Consider the following 19,876-nt stretch of genomic DNA (forward strand, 5'->3'; position numbering starts at 1 on the left):
ATAAGTTTTATTAATATAAAAGTTAATAAGGAGTGCTCAGTCTCTGCCCTTGATAGCTCAGAATATAGTGAAATAGATGGACACATAAACCTGGGTCCATGGCAATGACGAAGTGTGATGACTGGCAAACTCTGTACCAGAACACCAAGTGCAGCCCAGGAAGCTGGGGTGGGAGGTTCAGAGAAAGCTTTTGGCCACGATGATTGTGAGTTAAGAGAGGTAAAAGAAACAGGCACAGAGTAGCTAATACAACATGGTCTAAGCATGGCGAACGATAAGTAGTTCTTGTTGTCAGGGTCTGGACTGTGAAGAAAGTGGTGGTGAGAACACGACAAGGGTCATATATTGGAAGGCTTCATAGACCTTGTTTTAGAAGAGCCACTGGAGGGTAAGGGAGAGTGAAAAAGATACGCATGCAGGTAAATGCCAAGGAGAATGGATTTAAGGGGTCCCCTTGCTAAAGGCCGGCATCCTTATTAGCAAGGAAAGGGGCTGCTGCTGCTGCTAAGTCGCTTCAGTCGTGTCCGACTCTGTGCGACCCCATAGACGGCAGCCCACCAGGCTCCCCCGTCCCTGGGATTCTCCAGGCAAAACTACTGGAGTGGGTTGCCATTTCCTTCTCCAATGCATGGATGCATGCTAAGTTGCTTCAGTCATGTCTGACTCTGTACGACCCCATGGACAGCAGCCCACCAGGTTCCTCTGTCCACGAAATTCTCTAGGCAAGAATACTGGAGTGGGTTGCCATTTCCTCCTCCGAAGGAAAGGGGCAAATCCTAAAAAAATAAAACAATAGCTTTCTCTGTCTTCTGGAAGGAGGAGGGGCAGGGCAAATTCCTTACCAAATTCTCAGCTTTGGGCTGCGTTCCACCTCTTTATCTTTGCTCCTTCTTCATAGAGCTCAGCGCCTTCAGGGCTCCACCTTTCGGCTATTCAGAGCCTTCTGTATGATGCTCTGTACCCTAGTGCTGTGGTCCCCTGATACCTACTTGAACTTGAATCTATTACCTTGATCTTCAGCTTTTGAATTTGTAAATAATGTTGTATTCCTTTCAGCATTAGAAATTTGATGATAAATTCACACTTTGGTGTGAATGTCTGAAAGCCTCCCATTTTTGTTTTGTATAATTTGGGAGTAGTGCTTAATAGTTATTTTTTTAAAACTATATTCCTTTAAAAAATATTAGTAATGTATGTTCATTGTTGGAAATTTGAAAAAAAATTGATAAACAAATGGAAGATTAAAATCACCTATAATTACCTCTTTCAGAGATCATTACTGCTTACATTTTGTTGTATAGATTTTTAATTTACTGTGTATGTGTGTGTACATACTTTTTGAAATAGAAAATTCTCCCAATTTTATGAAAACATTACATTATCTACATCAGAGGAGACTGGCTTGGCAGAATTCAAGAAGTACTTCCAATTCCCTATCAAATGGATGTAAGACCCATTTCTTCCACTTGCTACTGAATTTTGTACAGATGATTAGATTAAATATAGTAATCTGGCGACCTTTGAGCCAAAAAGGGCCATTTGCATATTTCCCCTTGGAATTTTGGCCTTGTGCCTATGTGCAGGTATATTAAAAAAGAATTTACTGTATGAGCCTTGACAAAAATTTCCCATTTAGTAGCATTCTGGGCTTATTCTGTTGTTGAACATCTGTTGGTATTAAAAATGTCCCTGTACTGTGTACAGCCATATCATATACAGCAGCATCATGTAATTTTGTGGTTTATTGACTAGACTGCAACTTCCTAATTGCTTTCCTGCCCGGACATATAACTAAAATTTATTTCAAAGGGTTCCTTCCTTACCCCACTACTCGTGGAAGGCTAATGTGTGCCAGGAACTGTCCAAAATCTTAAGGATACAAAGATGGATAAATCAATCAAAGCTCCTGGCTCAAGGATATCACAGCGTGTTAAGTGAAAGCATCGTATAGTTACATAAATTTATCTGCTAAAAAATTGACACTGTGAAACATAATCTGTGAAACATGAACAATTTCCTTTGAACTGTCAGATTAAAGAATGTGCAGTAAAAACTAATCTTATGAAATACAGAAAAAAACTCCCAGTTATTTCCCTTGGTCACAAAGTGATTACATTTTGAGTTTTCTAAAAACCTTGACATACCTATGAGGCTTTTTTTTTTCATGTTTTTATTTTTTAATTGAAGTATAGTTGATTTACAGTGTGAGTTTAGGTTAGTGATTCAGTTATACTGATATACATGTATCTATTTTTTTCAGATTATTTTCTCATAGGTTATTACAAAATGTTGGGTATAGTTCCCCCTATCAGTTTAAATAGCTCTTATTTATTGTGTTCTGTGTGCCAGACAATGCTAACCTTTTTCATTCATTATCTTAATTTTGTCAACCGATGAAGTAGGTTTTGTTATCCCCATTATGCATAAGAAACTCAGATTCAGATTAAGAAATATGGCCAAAATCACAGGGCAAACGGTTCAGTTTTTCAAAGACCGTAAAGATTTCAACCCATTAAAAAAATGATTTTATGATGAAGTAGCTCCCAATTATTTGCCTCTCTAGTTCTTCACAGGAAGTTTAGCGATGTTGGTTATACGTCATTCAGTGGACCACTTTCCCTCAACCGCTTTAAGTAGTTTATGTCCAAATTCTGCAAGACTAAGACCCCCGGTATTTTCCAGTAGAAGTCTACATGGTTTTGGGACCCTATCTACAGGTCCCCACTCCAGTACTCTTGCCTGGAGAATCCCATGGATGGAGGAGCCTGGTGGGCTGTAGTCCATGGGGTCGCTAAGAGTCAGACACGACTGAGCGACTTCACTTTCTCTTTTCACTTTAATGCACTGGAGAAGGAAATGGCAACCCACTCCAGTGTTCTTGCCTGGAGAATCCCGGGGACGGGGGGGCCTGGTGGGCTGCCGTCTATGGGGTCGCACGGAGTCGGACACGACTGAAGTGACTTAGCAGCAGCTACAGGTCCCAAGGCTGGTTATGCCTTCAAAACAACTGACACTTCTCCATCTCCCCCCAGTCTACAAAGCTTATTGAAGACAGACTTCTGTGCCGAATCCCAACCTTGTTTCTCACACCTGACACGGTGAATGCTCAGCAGCTATATGTTGAGCGCACGCATGAATGAATGACCAGACCCGCTTAACATCTAGTTCTTATCTAGGCTTGTGAGTCTGGGGTCTCCTTTCAAGGGTCGACGTTTCCACAAGGTGACGACACATCACGCGCGTTTGCGCGTGAAAGGACCTTACAAACGCAAAAAATCTGATACAAAGCACTGAAGAGGCGCCACTCAAAAGCAACTCCAAATCTTCATTTATCAGGCTGGGGCTAGCGAGAATCTGGGCAGTGTTCGAACGAGAATAAAATCATCCTTTGTGATTCCTGCTGCTGCTGCTGCTAAGTCGCTTCAGTCGTGTCCGACTCTGTGCGACCCCATAAGCGGCAGCCCACCAGGCTCCCCTGTCCCTGGGATTCTCCAGGCAAGAATATTGGAGTGGGTTGCCATTTCCTTCTCCAATGCATGCAAGTGAAAAGTGAAAGTGAAATCGCTCAGTCGTGTCCGACTCCCAGAGACCCCATGGACTGCAGTCTACCAGGCTCCTCCGTCCATGGGATTCCTACCCTTCTATAGATGCCTTCTAGTCCAGGCGCCATAAGCAGTTAATTCACAGAGTCCTCCGGATGTGAAAAGTAGTTACTTTGGTACTACCCCCGACGCCCTCGCCTGCCTGTATCTTCCGCTTCCGCTTTACTACAGGAAGTGACGAAAGCTGGGTGGGCTGTAGGGGCAGCGTTTTCTCTTCCTCTCCACGCGGTAGACGAGACTGGTCGGCCTACATAGCTTGTGCTGAGTGATGCCGGGGAAACTTCTTAGTGACGCGGATTTGGAGTCAGACGCAGCCGTGGCAAAAGTGGAGATGCCGCGAAAACAAAATGAGAAGGTACCACTGAGGGCCGAGGGACTTGGGACCAGGCAGGACGAGGGCCCGGGCGCTAAGAGTAGGAGCCCGGGCCGGGAAACAAGGCGCGCGGCGGGGACCCTGCCCGGCCGGAGACCCGCGTGGGTTTCGGGAATGGTCGGTGCTCTTCACGAGCGGTGTGCGCTTTGCCGAGAAGTCCGGGCAGATGGGAACTAGTGAGCCGGCCGGTGTCCCACGTGGTCTCAGAGTCTGGACGTCCGACACCTGGTCACCGTTAGGCCCCACATTTTGGCCCAGACACGGACCTCCCGGCGTGAGAATGTGCGGAGGGAATTGTAATTCAAAAGAGGGACCAGCGTTTCCTCCTGAAGTGGCGCAGCCAGAAACCCATCTGCACACGTGGGTGGCGTCCGTCGTGACATTTTTTACCCTACTGGTGGAAATATAGTTTTCCGGAAAGCGGCCCTTAGACGAAAAAGTAGTTCAGTTCCTCTTAATGTTTGTTGGCCAGATTTCCCGTGGAAATGTAGACGTGTTGTGCTGACTGCACACCGTATTTTTTTTTTATATAGGCTAGCAGTGTGCAGTAGTCTTAAGTTAACTCGATAGCTGTCTGCTTCCTTCCTATTACTTCCTTAGAAAGCAATTTAACTTGTGACTGATTCTCTGTTCTGAGGTAAGGTCGGAGAGAACAAAGATTGTCCTTAGGAACTTGTGTTGTTCATGACTTAGAATTTCTTTCCTGCTGTTTCAGGGTCTTTTTAACGGGAGAGTTTCTCCAGCAGCAGTATTTTGGTGTTGTAGGAAACGGAGGTAGCAGAGACTTGTCCCCAAGGGGAGGAAGTAGTCCTGGTTTCCTTGCCTTGCATCGGCCAGCCTATTCAGTTGTGGGATGTTGAAGTTAGAAAGGACACGACCAGCAAACTCCACTGCATTCCAAAGCAGTCCACAGGGACTGAAAATCCGCTCTCGTTGGTGGAACAAAGGGATGGTAGAATTGAAGCCTTAAGATGGAGTGGACCAGATTGTTTTTCAGATGTCTGAAGGATAGGTCATATGAGAGAGATTACCGTTCATCCATGATTTCAGAGCAGAGGCCAAGCCTGAAGTTTTTTGGAGGCAGATTTCAGCTCAATGAAATAGTCCCCATATTTCTTGCCTTGGCCCGAGGCTCTGCCACGGAGGTTTTAACAGACAGTAAAACACATTTTCACTAAGTTTTCAGAAATATGAAAAGTTGGAGATGGTCAGACATTTCAGCTCGGAACTGTAATCTAGTTTGGTTTTGAGGTTTCCCTTGTTCCATTTTCTTGTGACTTTGTGCCGTCTGTTTTTCCCTTTAAGTTAGGTATATCTTTTTTATGCATGAGGTGATAGATTGGGTTTTTACAACTTTTTGGTTCATAAAATGTCTGTATGTAAATTTCTTTGCATTTGTGAGAAAAGCCCTGTAGAGGGCTTCAAGCAGAGAAAGAAATCTGTTTAATATCATCTATCTGTGGACATACATACTTGTATTAACTTAATCGAGTTAAGTTAAATTGTTCTTGATCATTTCCTGTAGTTTGTGATTTAGAACATGTTGGAGAATCCTGTGAGCCATTCCAAGTCCCTTGTAAAAATTGGACTGTACAGCTTGTACAATTGAATAGTTACCAAGAAGCATTCTCTTCCAAGCTAATGAAGTTATTGGTATATTATTCTCTCCATGTTAGTCAAGAAACAGTATTAAAAAGCATACTGTTTGATTTTTGCCTTTGTGCAAGGTAGAAGTACACATGTTGAAAAATGCCTCCAAATTATATTTTTCATAATTATGTGATCTTGAAATAATGCATAATTGATATATTATGCAACTGTATCAGTGCTTTGCTCAGCATTTGCATTGTCTTTATTTATTTTTTAGAAAGGTAAAAAAGAGAAGCCAAAATCTAGTAAGACTGAAGAGGCAGCAGAAGAAAAAGAAGAAATGATTTCTTCCAAAGCTAAAAAGGTTACAAAGAAAGTAGAGACTTCTGAGGTTGACGTGAATTCTCCTAAATCTAAAAAGGCAAAAAAGAAAGAGGAGCCATCTCAAGATGACATTATTTCTCCTAAAACCAAAAGTTTGAAAAAATCGAAGGAGCCCTGTGAAAAGACAGTTGTTTCTCCTAAAACCAAAAAAGCTATAAAAAATGAAGAGCCTTCTGAGGAAGAATTGGGTGCACCTAAGCCCAAAAAGATGAAGAAAGAAAAAGAAATAAATGGAGAAATTCAAGAGAAAAGCCCCAACCTCAAGAATGGATTCCCTGATTCTGGACCTGACTCCAACTCCAAGGAAGCTGCCAGTGAAGAAAACAGTGAGTTAGAGCAGGTAAAGTTGCATTGTAATATGTACAGTGTATCTTTTGATGTTGATTCAGGTAAATAAGTATATAATTGTTACACATATTATTTAATAATGGGAGGAAATTGGATGTGTCAGCACTTCATAGCGCCTCTCTTGAGGTGCAGGGTGAGTATTTTTAAAACTACACTGTCAGAATACTTCCTTTGCAACTAGGCAAGGTTTAAGTTTAGAGAATGTCTTCTCTTCACACTTGATCTGCTTATTTTCAAGTCAGAAATCAACAGGATGTATATAGTTATGCATATGTACTCCAGCATCCCTCTGAGGGTTTCACCTAGTAAATCATGATTAAGTGGAACTACTGAAAAGGTGCTTGCTTGATTGCACAAGTCTTTTTGTTTAGGTCATTAACTAACTTGAGTTGAATACAATGTTTAAATGTCCTTTTGGAAGCTGATCCTGTTATCTTTCAGAAGCTCAATCATCAAAGAAAAATGCTAAATCTAGTAAATTTCTCTTTGCCGTAGGGTTGTAATCAAGATTTAAAATTTTTTCCTGATTATAAAAAACATATACAGCTATTTTTTGTCAGATTATGATTTTATCCATATTGTATCTTGCCTTTTCCTAGCTTACCTATATTTTTATTTTTTAAATAATTTTATTTATTTATGACTGTACTGAGTCTTTGTTGCTCCATGGATACTCTTGGATGGTGTACCTGGGCTTCTCATTGTGGTGGCTTCTCTTGTCGGGGAGCACGGGCTTTAAGACTTGCGGGTTTCAGTAGATATGGCACTTGGGCTCAGGAGTTGCAGCTCCCAGGCTCTAGAGCACAGGTTCAATAGTTATGGTGCACATGGGTTTAGTTGCTCCGTGGCATGTGGGATCTTTCCTGACTGGGGATTGAATTTATGTCTCCTGCATTGGCAAGTGGATTGTTTACCACTAAGCCACCAGGGAAGCCCATTGCCTATATTTTTATATAGGCATTTCCCTTACTTTTTTTTTTTTTCCTTTTTAATATTAAATATTTTTAGTGGTTATGTAATCCATCATGTAGATGTTTAGAAATTCACTTAATTATTCAATTGTTGGACATTCAGATTTTTCACTATCAAATAGTGCCAGTGTAATCATTTGTTATAAATGCTTATCCCTTATTTTCTGTGGATATGTTTATGAAAGATGTTGCTATGCGAAGTGGTTAATAACCTCTTCACCAGTGTATTGTTGATTTGGAATAACTGGAAAAGTTCTTAGTTGAGGCTGAAGCTGCTTTCACTAGCCATATGTGGTATATCTGTGCTATATATATTTGCCACAAAATTTTCTTCTCTTAGGGTTTTATAGATTACTGTCATCTTTATCCTTTTCAGATCTTGATTTACTTACCAGAGTGTTTGTGTCTTTTTGGTTGATTTAGAAGAAATATTTTAGAATAATTTCTTAGAAGGCTTTCTGTATTTAACCTGTAGGGATAAAGTTACTGATTTCTTTCTGTGGCCCCCTTTATTTGATAGGAAATGACTGTGGAGCAAAAAGAAGGCGCTTTCTCTAATTTTCCCATATCTGAAGAAACTATTAAACTTCTTAAAGGTAATATTCTTGGCAATATTGTATAATGTTAGAACACGTTATTTGGAAGCACTCTACTGGTTTTGTTGAGATACACTGAGACATGTTCTTATTGGAGGATGATATATGCAGCCATATAATGAAGTAGGTCTATATATTTGGTAAAGGACTAAACTAGTGATGGCCTTTACTGCTTCTTAAATGAATGATTAAAATTTATTCAATATATTATATTCAAAAAAATAAAAAATACATTATATATATTCAGAGGTATAATGACTGATAGTACTGGTGCAATTAAATATTGATGCCATGTTGGTATTTTCTTTTTTACCCTCTTGCACTTCTTGAGGCATCTCTAGGTTAATGATACTAGCCTGACTCAGAACTCAGGTTAGTATTGTGCCTATGAACCAAGTAGAAAGTCACAGATGCTCAACTTAGGTGATTTCTGAATCAGGTGTGGTGCAGTCAAGACAGCAAAACGCCTGATTTTTGGGCTTATATTGGCCTGTGGATGAGATTTCGTGACAAGGGGCTTCATCTCTTAAGATAATAAGTATTTACTGTACTCTAGTGCTTTAAAGTTTATTGATATTTTTTGGTCAAAAGATTCTTCATTGCCAGAATATATTTGAACTTAACTTTGTAGATGTGACCAGAATGTAGAATTCTAAAATTCTGCAGGATCAGAAGCCTGGCCGTGCTTTCATCCTCCAGTATGGCCGAGGCTTTAAGAACTTCACAGTCAGGTAACATGGCTCATTTGTTCACAGCCCGTGGGGTGACCTTCCTGTTTCCTATACAAGCAAAGACTTTTCACCATGTCTATAGTGGGAAGGATTTAATTGCACAGGCGCGGACAGGAACTGGAAAGACATTCTCCTTTGCTATCCCTTTGGTTGAGAAACTTCTTGGAGAACTGCAAGACCGGAAGAGAGGGCGTGCCCCTCAGGTAAGTATCTTTAACACAGTCTTTAGTTTACAGGTTCCAAGTCCGCACAAAAAAGAGACATTTCTTGGACATCACTTATATATCCCTTTGTTTTGTTTTGAGTTTTTAAGGCCTTTTTCTTAAGATCTTTTTTACTAGAGATCTTTATCCGAAGATATAAATCAGGATAATTCTTTTAAGACTGTTGACTGCAAACCTTATGTATTTAAATATTGTAATTTGTTCCATGGTAATGATCACCTCTATTATTAATGCTTATATATTTCTTTAAGACTTTTAGATGTCCCTGGGGCTCAAGGGTTTTGTTAAGTGTCTGCATTTTTGCCTAAAATGGGGAAAGCATTTTTAATAGAGATGTCTGAATAGGAAGGAGTATTCGATGTGAAGAGGCCACGCCCTCTGATGAGGATGGTGCTTATTGAGCTCATTGCTAAAGAACTTAGCATTCAAACCTTGACCTCCTTGAAATGCCTGTGTTGTCACCTTGGCTTTGGGTTGTTGTACCTGACTTTTTGGCCTCACCTCATTCACGGGCTTTCCAGTATCCATGCCCCCTCCTCATTAATTCATTTGTTTACTGTTATTTGTCTGCAATTTCAGCAGCTGTAACAATAAATTATTCTAGCACCTGGAATAGTGCCTGGTATATAATAGATGTTCAGTAAATACCTGTTGAATGGATGTATTAGGTTGTTCTTAAATCACATTTGTTTTCATGCTGTTACCCAATCTGAGGGTCTGTTGTGGTCCTGTGTTGTGTTTCCTGTTACGATTCAAAGCCCTTCACCATATTGGTCTGCTCTTACTCTTCTGACTTCTATTCTACTTCCATTTCACTGTAGTGTGGAGATTTCAGACTACACTGAATTTAAATCTAGGCTCTACCTTTTGGTTTGGTAGAAATCTGTTGTGTGTTATTGTAGGTATTATTATAGATATTTTGAAAGTAATTGTTAGGATGACTTGAACCTCCTGGTGTATTGGAAATTTGTTAAACAATTATTGCATAATACTTTGGATTCCATTATTAGTTTTTCTTTTCAGGTACTGGTTCTTGCACCCACAAGGGAGTTGGCAAGTCAAGTAAGCAGAGACTTCAGTGACATCACAAAAAAGCTGGCAGTGGCTTGTTTTTATGGAGGAACTCCCTATGGAGGACAAAGTAAGTTAATCCACAAGTGAGGAAAGGAAAATGCCATCTACTTTTAAGATGACCTGATTGAATTTCTTCTGACTTTGACATCTGTCTTTTCCTACCTGATTTAGTCATTTATGGTGGTTTTCTTTTGTCTTTTTTTTTCTTCTTTTATTTTTTGGTCGTGTTGTGTGGCTTGCAGAATGTCAGTTCCCCAACCAGGGATTGACCCTGGGCCATGGCAGTGAAAGTGCTTAATCCTAACCACTAGACCACCAGGGAACTCTCTCTTTTGCCGTTATTGTTTAAAGATGGTCAGGCACACGGTCTTGCATGATGATATGTCAAATCTGTATATGGATCTTAGGACTTTTGTAATTATTTATCTATGTTTACCTAAAGACTGCCTTACTGAGCCTAAGAGGACAGAATCCAGGAACTAGAAAGTCAGAATTCAAGGTTATTCTTTTTAATCTGTCAAGGACCTTGGGTCTTTGCCTCTTTTTACTGTAGGTAGCCTTTCCTTTTTCTGGTGCCAAGGGCCATATGTATCCCCTCCTATAATATTCCATTATTTCCCAATTTAAGACCTAGAAACTTTGTTTTGTAGGTCAGATACATAATTCAGGAAGGGACTTAAGCATTTTGAAAGTCTTTGTATGGGACAGATGAATGAGTAAAGATATGGTCATACATACAATGGAATACTACTCAGCCATAAAAAGAATGAAATAATGTCAGTTGCAGCAAGATGGATCTAGAGATTATCATACTAAATAACTCAGGCAGAGAAAGACAAATATATGGTTTCACTTATATATGGAATCTAAAAAAATGAAACAAATGAACGTATTTACAAAACAGACTCTCAGAAAACACACTTATGTTTGTGAATTCCCTGGTGGTCCAATGGTTGGGACTCAGTGCTTTCACTGCCAGGGCCCCAGTTTGGTCCCTGATCAGGAAACTAAGATCCTGCAAGCCACACAGCCCAATCCACCCCTAGCCTCCATCCCCTGGAACCCAAAAAGGAAGAAAACAAACTTATGTTATCAAAAGGGAAAGGTGGCAGGGGTGGAGGGTGGGAAATAAGTTAGGAGGTTGGGATTAACATCTGCACACTTCTAGATATAAAACATAGATATAAAACATAATCAACAAGGTGCTCCAGTATAGTACAGAAACTTGATACTCTGTGATAACCTGTATACGGAAAGAATCTGAAAAAGAATAGATACATGTATATGTATAACTGAATCACATTGCTATCTATCTGATACTAAAACAACATTGTAAATCACCTGTTGTTCAGTTGCTAAGTTGTGTCTGATTCTCTCTGACCTTGTGGACTATACCCCACCAGTCTCCTCTGTCCATGGGGTTTTCCAGGGAAGAATACTGGAGCAGGTTGCCGTTTCCTTCTCCAGGTGATATTCCCAGCACAGATGGAATCCATTGGCAGGTGGATCTCTTGCATTGGCAGGTAGATCCTTTACTGCTGAGCCATCAGAGAAGCCCTTAATTTGTATATCAATAAGGAAAAGATTAAAGATGAAACAGCATTAATATTTCACATTATAAGAAAGTGGATTGTAATATATGAAATAAAATTCAGTTTCATTCACAATTAGAGATGTAAATTAAAATTATAATGAATATTTTACCTGTTTAGAGTATCAAAGGATAAAAGATAGTTTGATAATTCCTTGAATGAGAAAACAGGCATATTCTTTGACTACTAGAGAATTAAACCACCTCTTTAAATTGAAATACATAAACCCTTTTACTCAATAATTCTACTTATTAAAAAAAAAAATCTGCTTATAGGAATTTACCTTACCCATATGATACCCATGTAGCCAAAGAGCTACTTAAGGTCCCTGACAGCAACTTAAGGTCCCTCAGTTAAGATGAGTTGACTTAAGAGTTCACGACTTTACAGTGGTACAAAAGTGATACATACTCAGTAGCAACTATACTTTGAATTTCTGTTTCTTCCTGGGCTAGTGAAATGCAATATGATACTGTCTCAGGATGCTGGGCAGTGGCAGCATTCTCAAATATAAAATAAAAATTTACAAATAATATAAAAAATGACAAAAGAAGTCTTAGTATTGGCACACAAGGCTTGTGATTATCTCTTTGGCTTTGGTGGAACTAACATAGGTTTTGGCATCAGAACGGCCTGGGTTTGCCTCTAACCTCTGCTCACAGAGTACCTGAATGATTTTTCAGTTTAAGTCGCTTGATTTTTCTGCACTTTAGTTTATTCATGTAAGATTGCTAAACTCACCCTGCAGTGTTGTGAGGATGAAATTGGGTAAGTATGTCAAGTACCTAGCAGTAGATTCCTCAACTACAGTAACAACTCGATAGAAAGTTACATCCAGATAACTAATCAGAACCTGCTGTATATAGCACAGGGAGCACTTTGCTGTTCACCTGAAACTCATACAACATTGTAAATCAGCTATACAGCAATAAAAATTAATTTTCAAAAACAGGATGGAAACAGTTGTATCATTACCATCTCACCACAGTTACATTGAACCCCACTTTTCTGACCATCTCTGCACTTTGTTATAATGCTTGCCCATCTATCCTGTCATTCTCCCTATACCTGCTTGCCTATGTTGCTGTTCAGTTGCTCAGTTGTATCCGACTCTTTGCAACCCATGGACTGCAGCATGCCAGGCTTCGCTATCCTTCACCATCTCCTGGAGCTTGCTCAAACTCATGTCCATAGAGTCCGTGATGCCATCCAGCCATGTTATCCTCTGTCGTCCCCTTCTCCTGCCTTCAGTTTTTCCCAGCATCAGGGATTTTTTGAGTGAGTTGGTTCTTCGTGACAGGTGGCCAAAGTATTGGAGCTTCAGGATCGGTCCTTCCAATGAATATTCAGGATTAATTTCATATAGGATTGACTTATTTGATCTCCTTGCAGTCTAAGGAACTCTCAAGAGTCTTCTCCAAGACCACAGTTCAAAAGCATCAATTCTTTGGTGCTCAGCCTTCTTTATGGTCCAGCTCTCAACATCCATACATAACTACTGGAAAAGCCATAGCTTTGACTAGTCAGACCTTTGTCAGCAAAGTAATATCTCTGTTTTTTAATATACTGTCTAGGTTTGTCATAGTTTTTCTTCCAGGGAGCAAGCTTCTTTTAATTTCATGGCTGCAGTCACCATCTGCAGTGATTTTAGAGCCCCAAAAAAGTGTTACTGTTTCCATGGTTTCCTCATCTATTTGCCATGAAATGATGGGACTGGATGCTGTGATGTTAGTTTTTTCAGTGTTGAGTTTTAAGCCAGCTTCTTCACTTTGCTCTATCACCTTCATCAAGAGTTCTTTTTCGCTTTCTGCCGTAAGTGTGGTGTCATCTGCATATCTGAGGTTATTGATATTTCTCCTGGCGTTCTTGCCTATAGAAAGTTACTATTTTTAAGATACTTGTTTTCACTTTGTGAAATATTGACTCCCTCCACCAATAAAGGAAATAATCTCTTTCCTGGTGCTACCATCCCTCATTGGTGCATTTTTTTTTTGTTATGTAGTACACTGGACTGCCATGGGATGTGGGATCTTAAGTTCCCCCACCAAGGACTGAATCCGTGCCCCCTACATTGGGAGTGTGGAGTTTTAACCACTGGACTGCAAGGGAAGTCTTTGGACTGTCATTTCTTACAAATTTCCCCAGTAGGTCAAGGAGTGCTTCGAGTGTCTCTATCTAAAGTATTTGGCATAGTACCTTGTATTAATACTTGTAGTTAATAAATACTTTAAAATAAAAAATATATCAAATTGGTTTTCCAGATTAATAAAAGGACTTAAAAATCCAGCATATCTCATCATTGATGTTCTTTACAGTTGAACGCATGAAGAATGGGATCGATATCCTGGTTGGGACACCAGGTCGTATCAAAGACCACCTACAGAATGGCAAGCTAGATCTCACCAAACTTAAGCATGTTGTCCTGGATGAAGTTGACCAGATGTTGGATATGGGCTTTGCTGATCAAGTGGAAGAGATTTTATGTGTAGCATACAAGAAAGGTAAATTGCACATTCAAGAACTGGCATAAGGGATCGGAGGAAGGGTAGTGGTTAAGTAGTCTTCTGAAAGTTAAATGAAGCCTAAGGAAGTTGGCAGGAAATTTCCATGATTTGCACATAATTACAATAGGGAAAATAAGAGAAGCCAGCTTGGTATACTTTGTTTCTGGTTTATTCCTGATTTGTGCTATTGTGTGTATGTTAACTGTACTGCACATGTAAAACTCCATGAACTATTTGTGCCATGATAATCTGTCTATATATTGTAATTTTTACATAATATAAATCTGCTGACAGACATTTGTATGTAGACAGCTTACTTCAAACAACAATATTCAAAATTAGTTCTTAAGGATAGATTTCCACAAAGGAGATCTGATTTGAGAGGTATAAATACTTATGTTCCTCAATATACACTGTCCGGTTGCTCTCAGAAGGGTTCTGTCAGTTATGCTACCATTGGAAATATAGGAAAATGCAGTGGTCTTCTAAGAGCAAACTTAAAAAAATTGAGGTTGGGGAGTTTTAGTGTCTGACCTCAAAAAATGAATAAACTAAATTCTAACCTCCAAATGTTGAGGAAATGCTTGGGAGAATAGATGAGTACAGAATCTGTTGTGTTGATTACAGGTTATTTAGTGACTTAAATTCGTTGGTTATTGGACCTGTTTAATTGATGTTATCCACTTAGTAGGTCTCATTAGAAAGGACAGATTTCCCTCATGGTTCATAAGGGCCAATGGTTAGAAAGCAAAATAACTTTAAAGTTCTCTGGGTATTTCAAGAATCCTTTACTTAAATTATTAAGACAATATTTCTTTGCCGACTGGGAACCTTGATGTCTTTAATTTGTATGTCCTCAATGCCTGGCTTGGTGTCAGAAGTGTTTCTTGTAGAATGTTGGATGGACCCTGGAAAAATTGAGTGAAGTGGAATTCTGTTTGTGTAGGCTATTTTGAATTATTCATACTTTTTTTTTTCCCCCCTCTAAGATTCAGAAGACAATCCCCAAACATTGCTTTTTTCTGCAACTTGCCCCTATTGGGTGTTTAATGTTGCTAAGAAATACATGAAATCTACATATGAACAAGTGGACCTGATTGGTAAAAAGACACAGAAAACAGCGATAACTGTAGAGGTAAATGATTCATTGAGTTGTTGGCATTAGTTACAAATAGTATATAATGTTTTTCCCTGTCTGATCGTATTTAGATTGCAAATACAAACTCCTTTTCCCGATAAGTACTAAATCTATGTGAAAAGCCAAGTAAAGTTATGTTTCTAATTGAGTGGTAAATGGTATCTGTGCTTTTTCTAAATTTCATCATCTGGTAGCCTGATTGAAGAATCTTTTGAAACTTAAATCTATATAAATTGGTAAGTGGAGTGACATTACACATCGAGTTTATACATTAGAGGGCAACAGAATCGTAGTTTTGCTGTTGAAGCTGTGTTTTTCTTAGGGTCTGGTACCTAGTGGACTTTATTGCATCCAAGCAACAGACCTGTACAGAAACTGACTACTGATTGCATGTTTAAGTGGATGAAGAACAGAACACACAGAGGCTTTCCTGCTGCCTGTTATTTGGTTTCTTGTGGGAGTTTAGGAACAGCATTTCTTTTCTTACATTTTCTGGGTTAGGTCAAAAAATGGATAAAGAAGCCGGGTACTCTTTGGTGAAAGAGGAAAGGCTCTCTGCTTTAGTTGTTTAGTTTTTTTCCCTCTAAACAGTGGTGGTGGAAGTTTTCTCTAGTCAGGCTTAAACAATTGCTTTTAGTATCATTAGACTTGGGCAGATGATTTAGATTCTAGCGAGGCTTTACTGAATAATCTTTTTTCTCCTCTTTCCTAAGCATCTGGCTATCAAGTGCCACTGGACTCAGAGGGCAGCAGTTATCGGAGACGTGATCCGAGTGTACAGTGGTTTTCAAGGGCGCACTATCATATTTTGTGAAACAAAGAAAGAAGCCCAGGAGTTGTCACAGAATGTGGCTGTAAGACAGGTTGGTCTTACCCTCTCTTCCCATAAGGAGGCAGCATCTTTCAGTTAATAGAGTATACATCTTAGAGTTCATCTGATTTGCCCGTCTTACCTCACAGATGAAGAAAGCATGGCTCAAACCCAAGGTTACTGTGACAAATATTTGATCACTCATATTTGGGTAGTTGAATAGTAAAGGACAAGGAAGCCTGGCATGCTACAGTCCATGGGTTTGCAAAGAGTCGGACACGACTTAGTGACTGAATGACAACAAATAATTGAATACAGTTGAATACAGATTTAATGACCACCATTGAAAATTTGAGACTTGTCCATGGAAGGCATATTTTCCCCTTTGTATTTTCAGCAGAGGTGTCACCAAAATGTGAATGTCTTTATAGGCCAAATTGGTGATTTTAAAAGTACCTGCATTATATGATCTGGTATTCTTAAGTGAGCTTGTTTCTTTGGCAGGATGCCCAGTCCTTACATGGAGACATTCCACAGAAGCAAAGGGAAATCACCCTGAAAGGTTTTAGAAATGGTGATTTTGGAGTTTTGGTTGCAACCAATGTTGCTGCACGTGGGCTAGACATCCCCGAGGTTGATCTGGTTGTTCAGAGTTCTCCACCAAAGGTAAGGGATTTACAGTTAGATTCCCCTCCCCCCCTCCATTAGTAATTCATCTTGGATAAACTTCATTGGCTATGATACTTCTACTGTGCAAAGCTACACTTAACTTTTATTTTGTTGTTTCTTTTGGGTGTTAAAACAAATTGAAAGTCGTATTGCTTCTTTTCAGATGATTAGTGATAGCTTTCTTTGGGGTGTTAGGTTGCTAAGGGTGATTTTAAAATGAACCTGTCATATGTCCCCACGTCTCTCAGAACTGACAGTGTGGTGAGTGGGCAGAGGTTGGAAAGATAGTTTCTGGTTAGAGCATTGTCCTGAAAGGTTGCTGGATGGGGGTAGTGCAATTTTGAACTGGACTTTGAAGTTGGTAAGGCATAGATGGGGTGGTGGTAGGGTAGATAAACTTGAGAGCTAGAGAAGAGAGAAGCGAGAAAGGCCTGTGGTTAACAACTTCTGGTTAAAACTGCTTGGGTGATGGGAACTTCCCAAAGAGGTCCTTGATGAACAGTTTATATGGTGTGGACACTTACATAAAAGTTAGTCTGAAGGAGCTTGTTCCCATCACTTCAGGCATGAAGACCCCATTACCCCCAAATTTGGCAAATCCCTCAGCATTAATATTCACAGTGATGGAAAAATACATTACTACAAAGTCACCATTTCTTACACAGGATGTCCCATAAGTGTGTAACAGAGACATTATTTAAATAAGCCGGTATACCTGCGCTATCTAGTATGAGCACCACAGGCACGTACGTGGCTGTTCAGTACTTGAAATGCAACTAGTCTTAGTTGACTTGTATGTGCTGTAAGTATGAAATACACATTGGATTTTTAAAATATTTAAACTTTCTATTATGCACAGTAGTTTTGAAAGACTTGCGGGAAAAGAATGTATAATATCTCATTGATAACATGTCTTGTAGAAATAGCATACTGAAATGGTAAACTTTTGGATATAGTGGGTTAAATAAAACAATGCTTTTTTAAAAAAGCAATACTTTTTGCAGATTTACCCACAGCGTAGGGACGGACCACTGTTCTAGAGGTTTCAAAGTTTTTTCAGTTCTCAAAGTTGGAATGCTTAGGTGCCTCCTCCCTCACACCATCCCCTCTCGGGCCAAGTCTGTCACCACCACACTCGGCTCTGCATAGGCTCTCAGGACTATCTTTCTTCATCGTTTGGTATCATTGACGTATTTTACTTCCATAGGATGTTGAATCCTACATTCATCGTTCCGGGCGAACAGGTAGAGCTGGGAGAACTGGGGTTTGCATCTGCTTTTACCAGCACAAAGAAGAATATCAGTTAGCCCAAGTGGAACAAAAAGCGGTAAAACTTTTTTCTTAGCCTTCATTCAGCTTATGTTGAATTCCAAAGTCAGTCTTTGTCTCTTTATTCGGTTTTTGTTAACTTTATTTAAGTTTTATTTTTAAGCATGTGGCCATGAGTGAAAGCTTGTCGTTAAATACGTGTTTTATATATTGTCATATCATTTAAAGCCTGTTTTGAATAACTTTGCATTTGAAAGCAGTGGTTTTGTCTTAATATTTATGATGAGAAGGGGTCTTTTTTTTATTGAGATGTTTGAAAGACAGTTTTCTGACAGTGATGCACAATGAACACAACAGAAGTATTTTAAGTGTAGGTTTAGGGGGTTACTTGAAGTTTGGAGAATTGCTTGAAAACCATGAAAGATGAGACTGTCAAAAAGAGAAATTCTTTAATGGGAAAGAACACACTTTTCCTTGCAGAAGAATTTTATACTTTCTCCTATGATAGGTGGAGCTTTAATCACCTTCAGTGGATTTCTCTTAGTTACCATCTTGTAAAGAGCAGAGTGGGATGGGGGTGAGGACTTTCTCCCCTGGGGAGGAGCACCACCTGGCCAGGTGATCGTGGTCAACATCAGTGATGGGCATGTGCCCTTGATATGATGTACTGAGATAGGCATTTACCTCTGGTCATCTCCCCCTAAACCCATAACCCTAGTCTACCCCCTGTGTGAAAAACTGATATTCTCAAATTGAGGGACATTCTACAAAATACTGGCTAGCACACCTTAAAACTGTCAAGGTCATGAAAAACAGGAAAGACAAATTGTCACAGATCAGAGAAGACTAAGAAGACATTGTTAACTAAATGTACTGTGGTGTCCTTGGTCATATATCAACAGAAGAAAGGATATTAGAAAAACTAGTGAAATTTGAATGAAATCTGGGGTTCAGTTAATAGTGATGTAGCAGTGTTGGTTTCTTTGGTACATTTCTGACAAATGTACCAAAGTAATAGGTGCAGGTAGACAGGAACTCTGTGTACTATCTTTGCAACTTTTCTGTAAATCTAAAAACCTTTCTAAGATAAAAGTTTTGTTTTAAATAATTATCAAATATGTTTGGTAAGTATTAGAAAATTGGGGGACTACTGGTTTCAATAGAAATAATTGATGGCCATGTTGTACATTAAATTATGGTTCGTTTCCTTGTAGGGAATTAAATTTAAACGAATAGGTGTTCCTTCTCCAACAGAGATAATAAAAGCTTCTAGCAAAGATGCCATCAGGTATGTTCTCTACCACTGCTGTGGTTTGTTTTATGCTTGCTCTATTTATTACATGTTTTTGTGCATTAATGAAATTTAGATTAAAATGTATTCTATTTAGTGTTTTAAACAATTTATAACCTGCTTGTTAAAAAAAATAGACTGTGCTGAAGTAAAATTGTATAAAATAAAAATTCTCATTTTTGCACATTGTGCCCAATCCTGTTCACCAGAGGAAACCATTATTAATAGTTTGGTTGTGTTGGCATTTTAAATAACTGTGTCTTAGATATGGTGTAGGTAAAAGTTATGGAAAATATCTCGATGGTAAGGATTAGATTAACAGTATCATTGGAGGTGCTACTTGCATAAGGGCAAGAACATTCTTCATTATGTGCAGTTGTCCTACAAACTGAAGAATACTTAATTTTTTTTGGTTGAAATTAAAAGACGCTTACTCCTTGGAAGGAAATTTATGACCAACCTAGATAGCATATTCAAAAGCAGAGACATTACTTTGCCAACAAAGGTTCGTCTAGTCAAGGCTATGGTTTTTCCTGTGGTCATGTACGGATGTGAGAGTTGGACTGTGAAGAAGGCTGAGCGCCGAAGAATTGATGCTTTTGAACCGTGGTGTTGGAGAAGACTCTTGAGAGTCCCTTGGACTGCAAGGAGATCCAACCAGTCCATTCTGAAGGAGATCAGCCCTGGGATTTCTTTGGAAGGAATGATG

The 19,876-nt window shown here is 39.3% G+C and overlaps 1 protein-coding gene across 1 annotated transcript in view; it reads left to right on the forward strand.

The window, feature by feature from the left end:
• Positions 1-3,785: 3,785 nt before the first annotated feature.
• DDX21 (DEAD (Asp-Glu-Ala-Asp) box helicase 21) overlaps positions 3,786-19,876 on the forward strand; it is a 24,905-nt gene continuing 8,814 nt past the window's right edge. The window contains exons 1-11 of the mRNA XM_010852200.1: positions 3,786-3,957; positions 5,843-6,289; positions 7,789-7,864; positions 8,620-8,798; positions 9,843-9,960; positions 13,801-13,986; positions 14,979-15,124; positions 15,841-15,990; positions 16,443-16,604; positions 17,815-17,934; positions 19,091-19,164. Of these exons, the coding sequence (XP_010850502.1) occupies positions 3,871-3,957; positions 5,843-6,289; positions 7,789-7,864; positions 8,620-8,798; positions 9,843-9,960; positions 13,801-13,986; positions 14,979-15,124; positions 15,841-15,990; positions 16,443-16,604; positions 17,815-17,934; positions 19,091-19,164 (1,745 nt within the window). The 5' untranslated portion in view covers positions 3,786-3,870. The remainder of the gene's footprint in view (positions 3,958-5,842; positions 6,290-7,788; positions 7,865-8,619; positions 8,799-9,842; positions 9,961-13,800; positions 13,987-14,978; positions 15,125-15,840; positions 15,991-16,442; positions 16,605-17,814; positions 17,935-19,090; positions 19,165-19,876) is intronic.

This window comes from Bison bison, unplaced genomic scaffold, assembly GCF_000754665.1.
Source record: "Bison bison bison isolate TAMUID 2011002044 unplaced genomic scaffold, Bison_UMD1.0 scf7180017864309, whole genome shotgun sequence".
NCBI classification, from domain to species: Eukaryota; Metazoa; Chordata; class Mammalia; order Artiodactyla; family Bovidae; genus Bison; species Bison bison.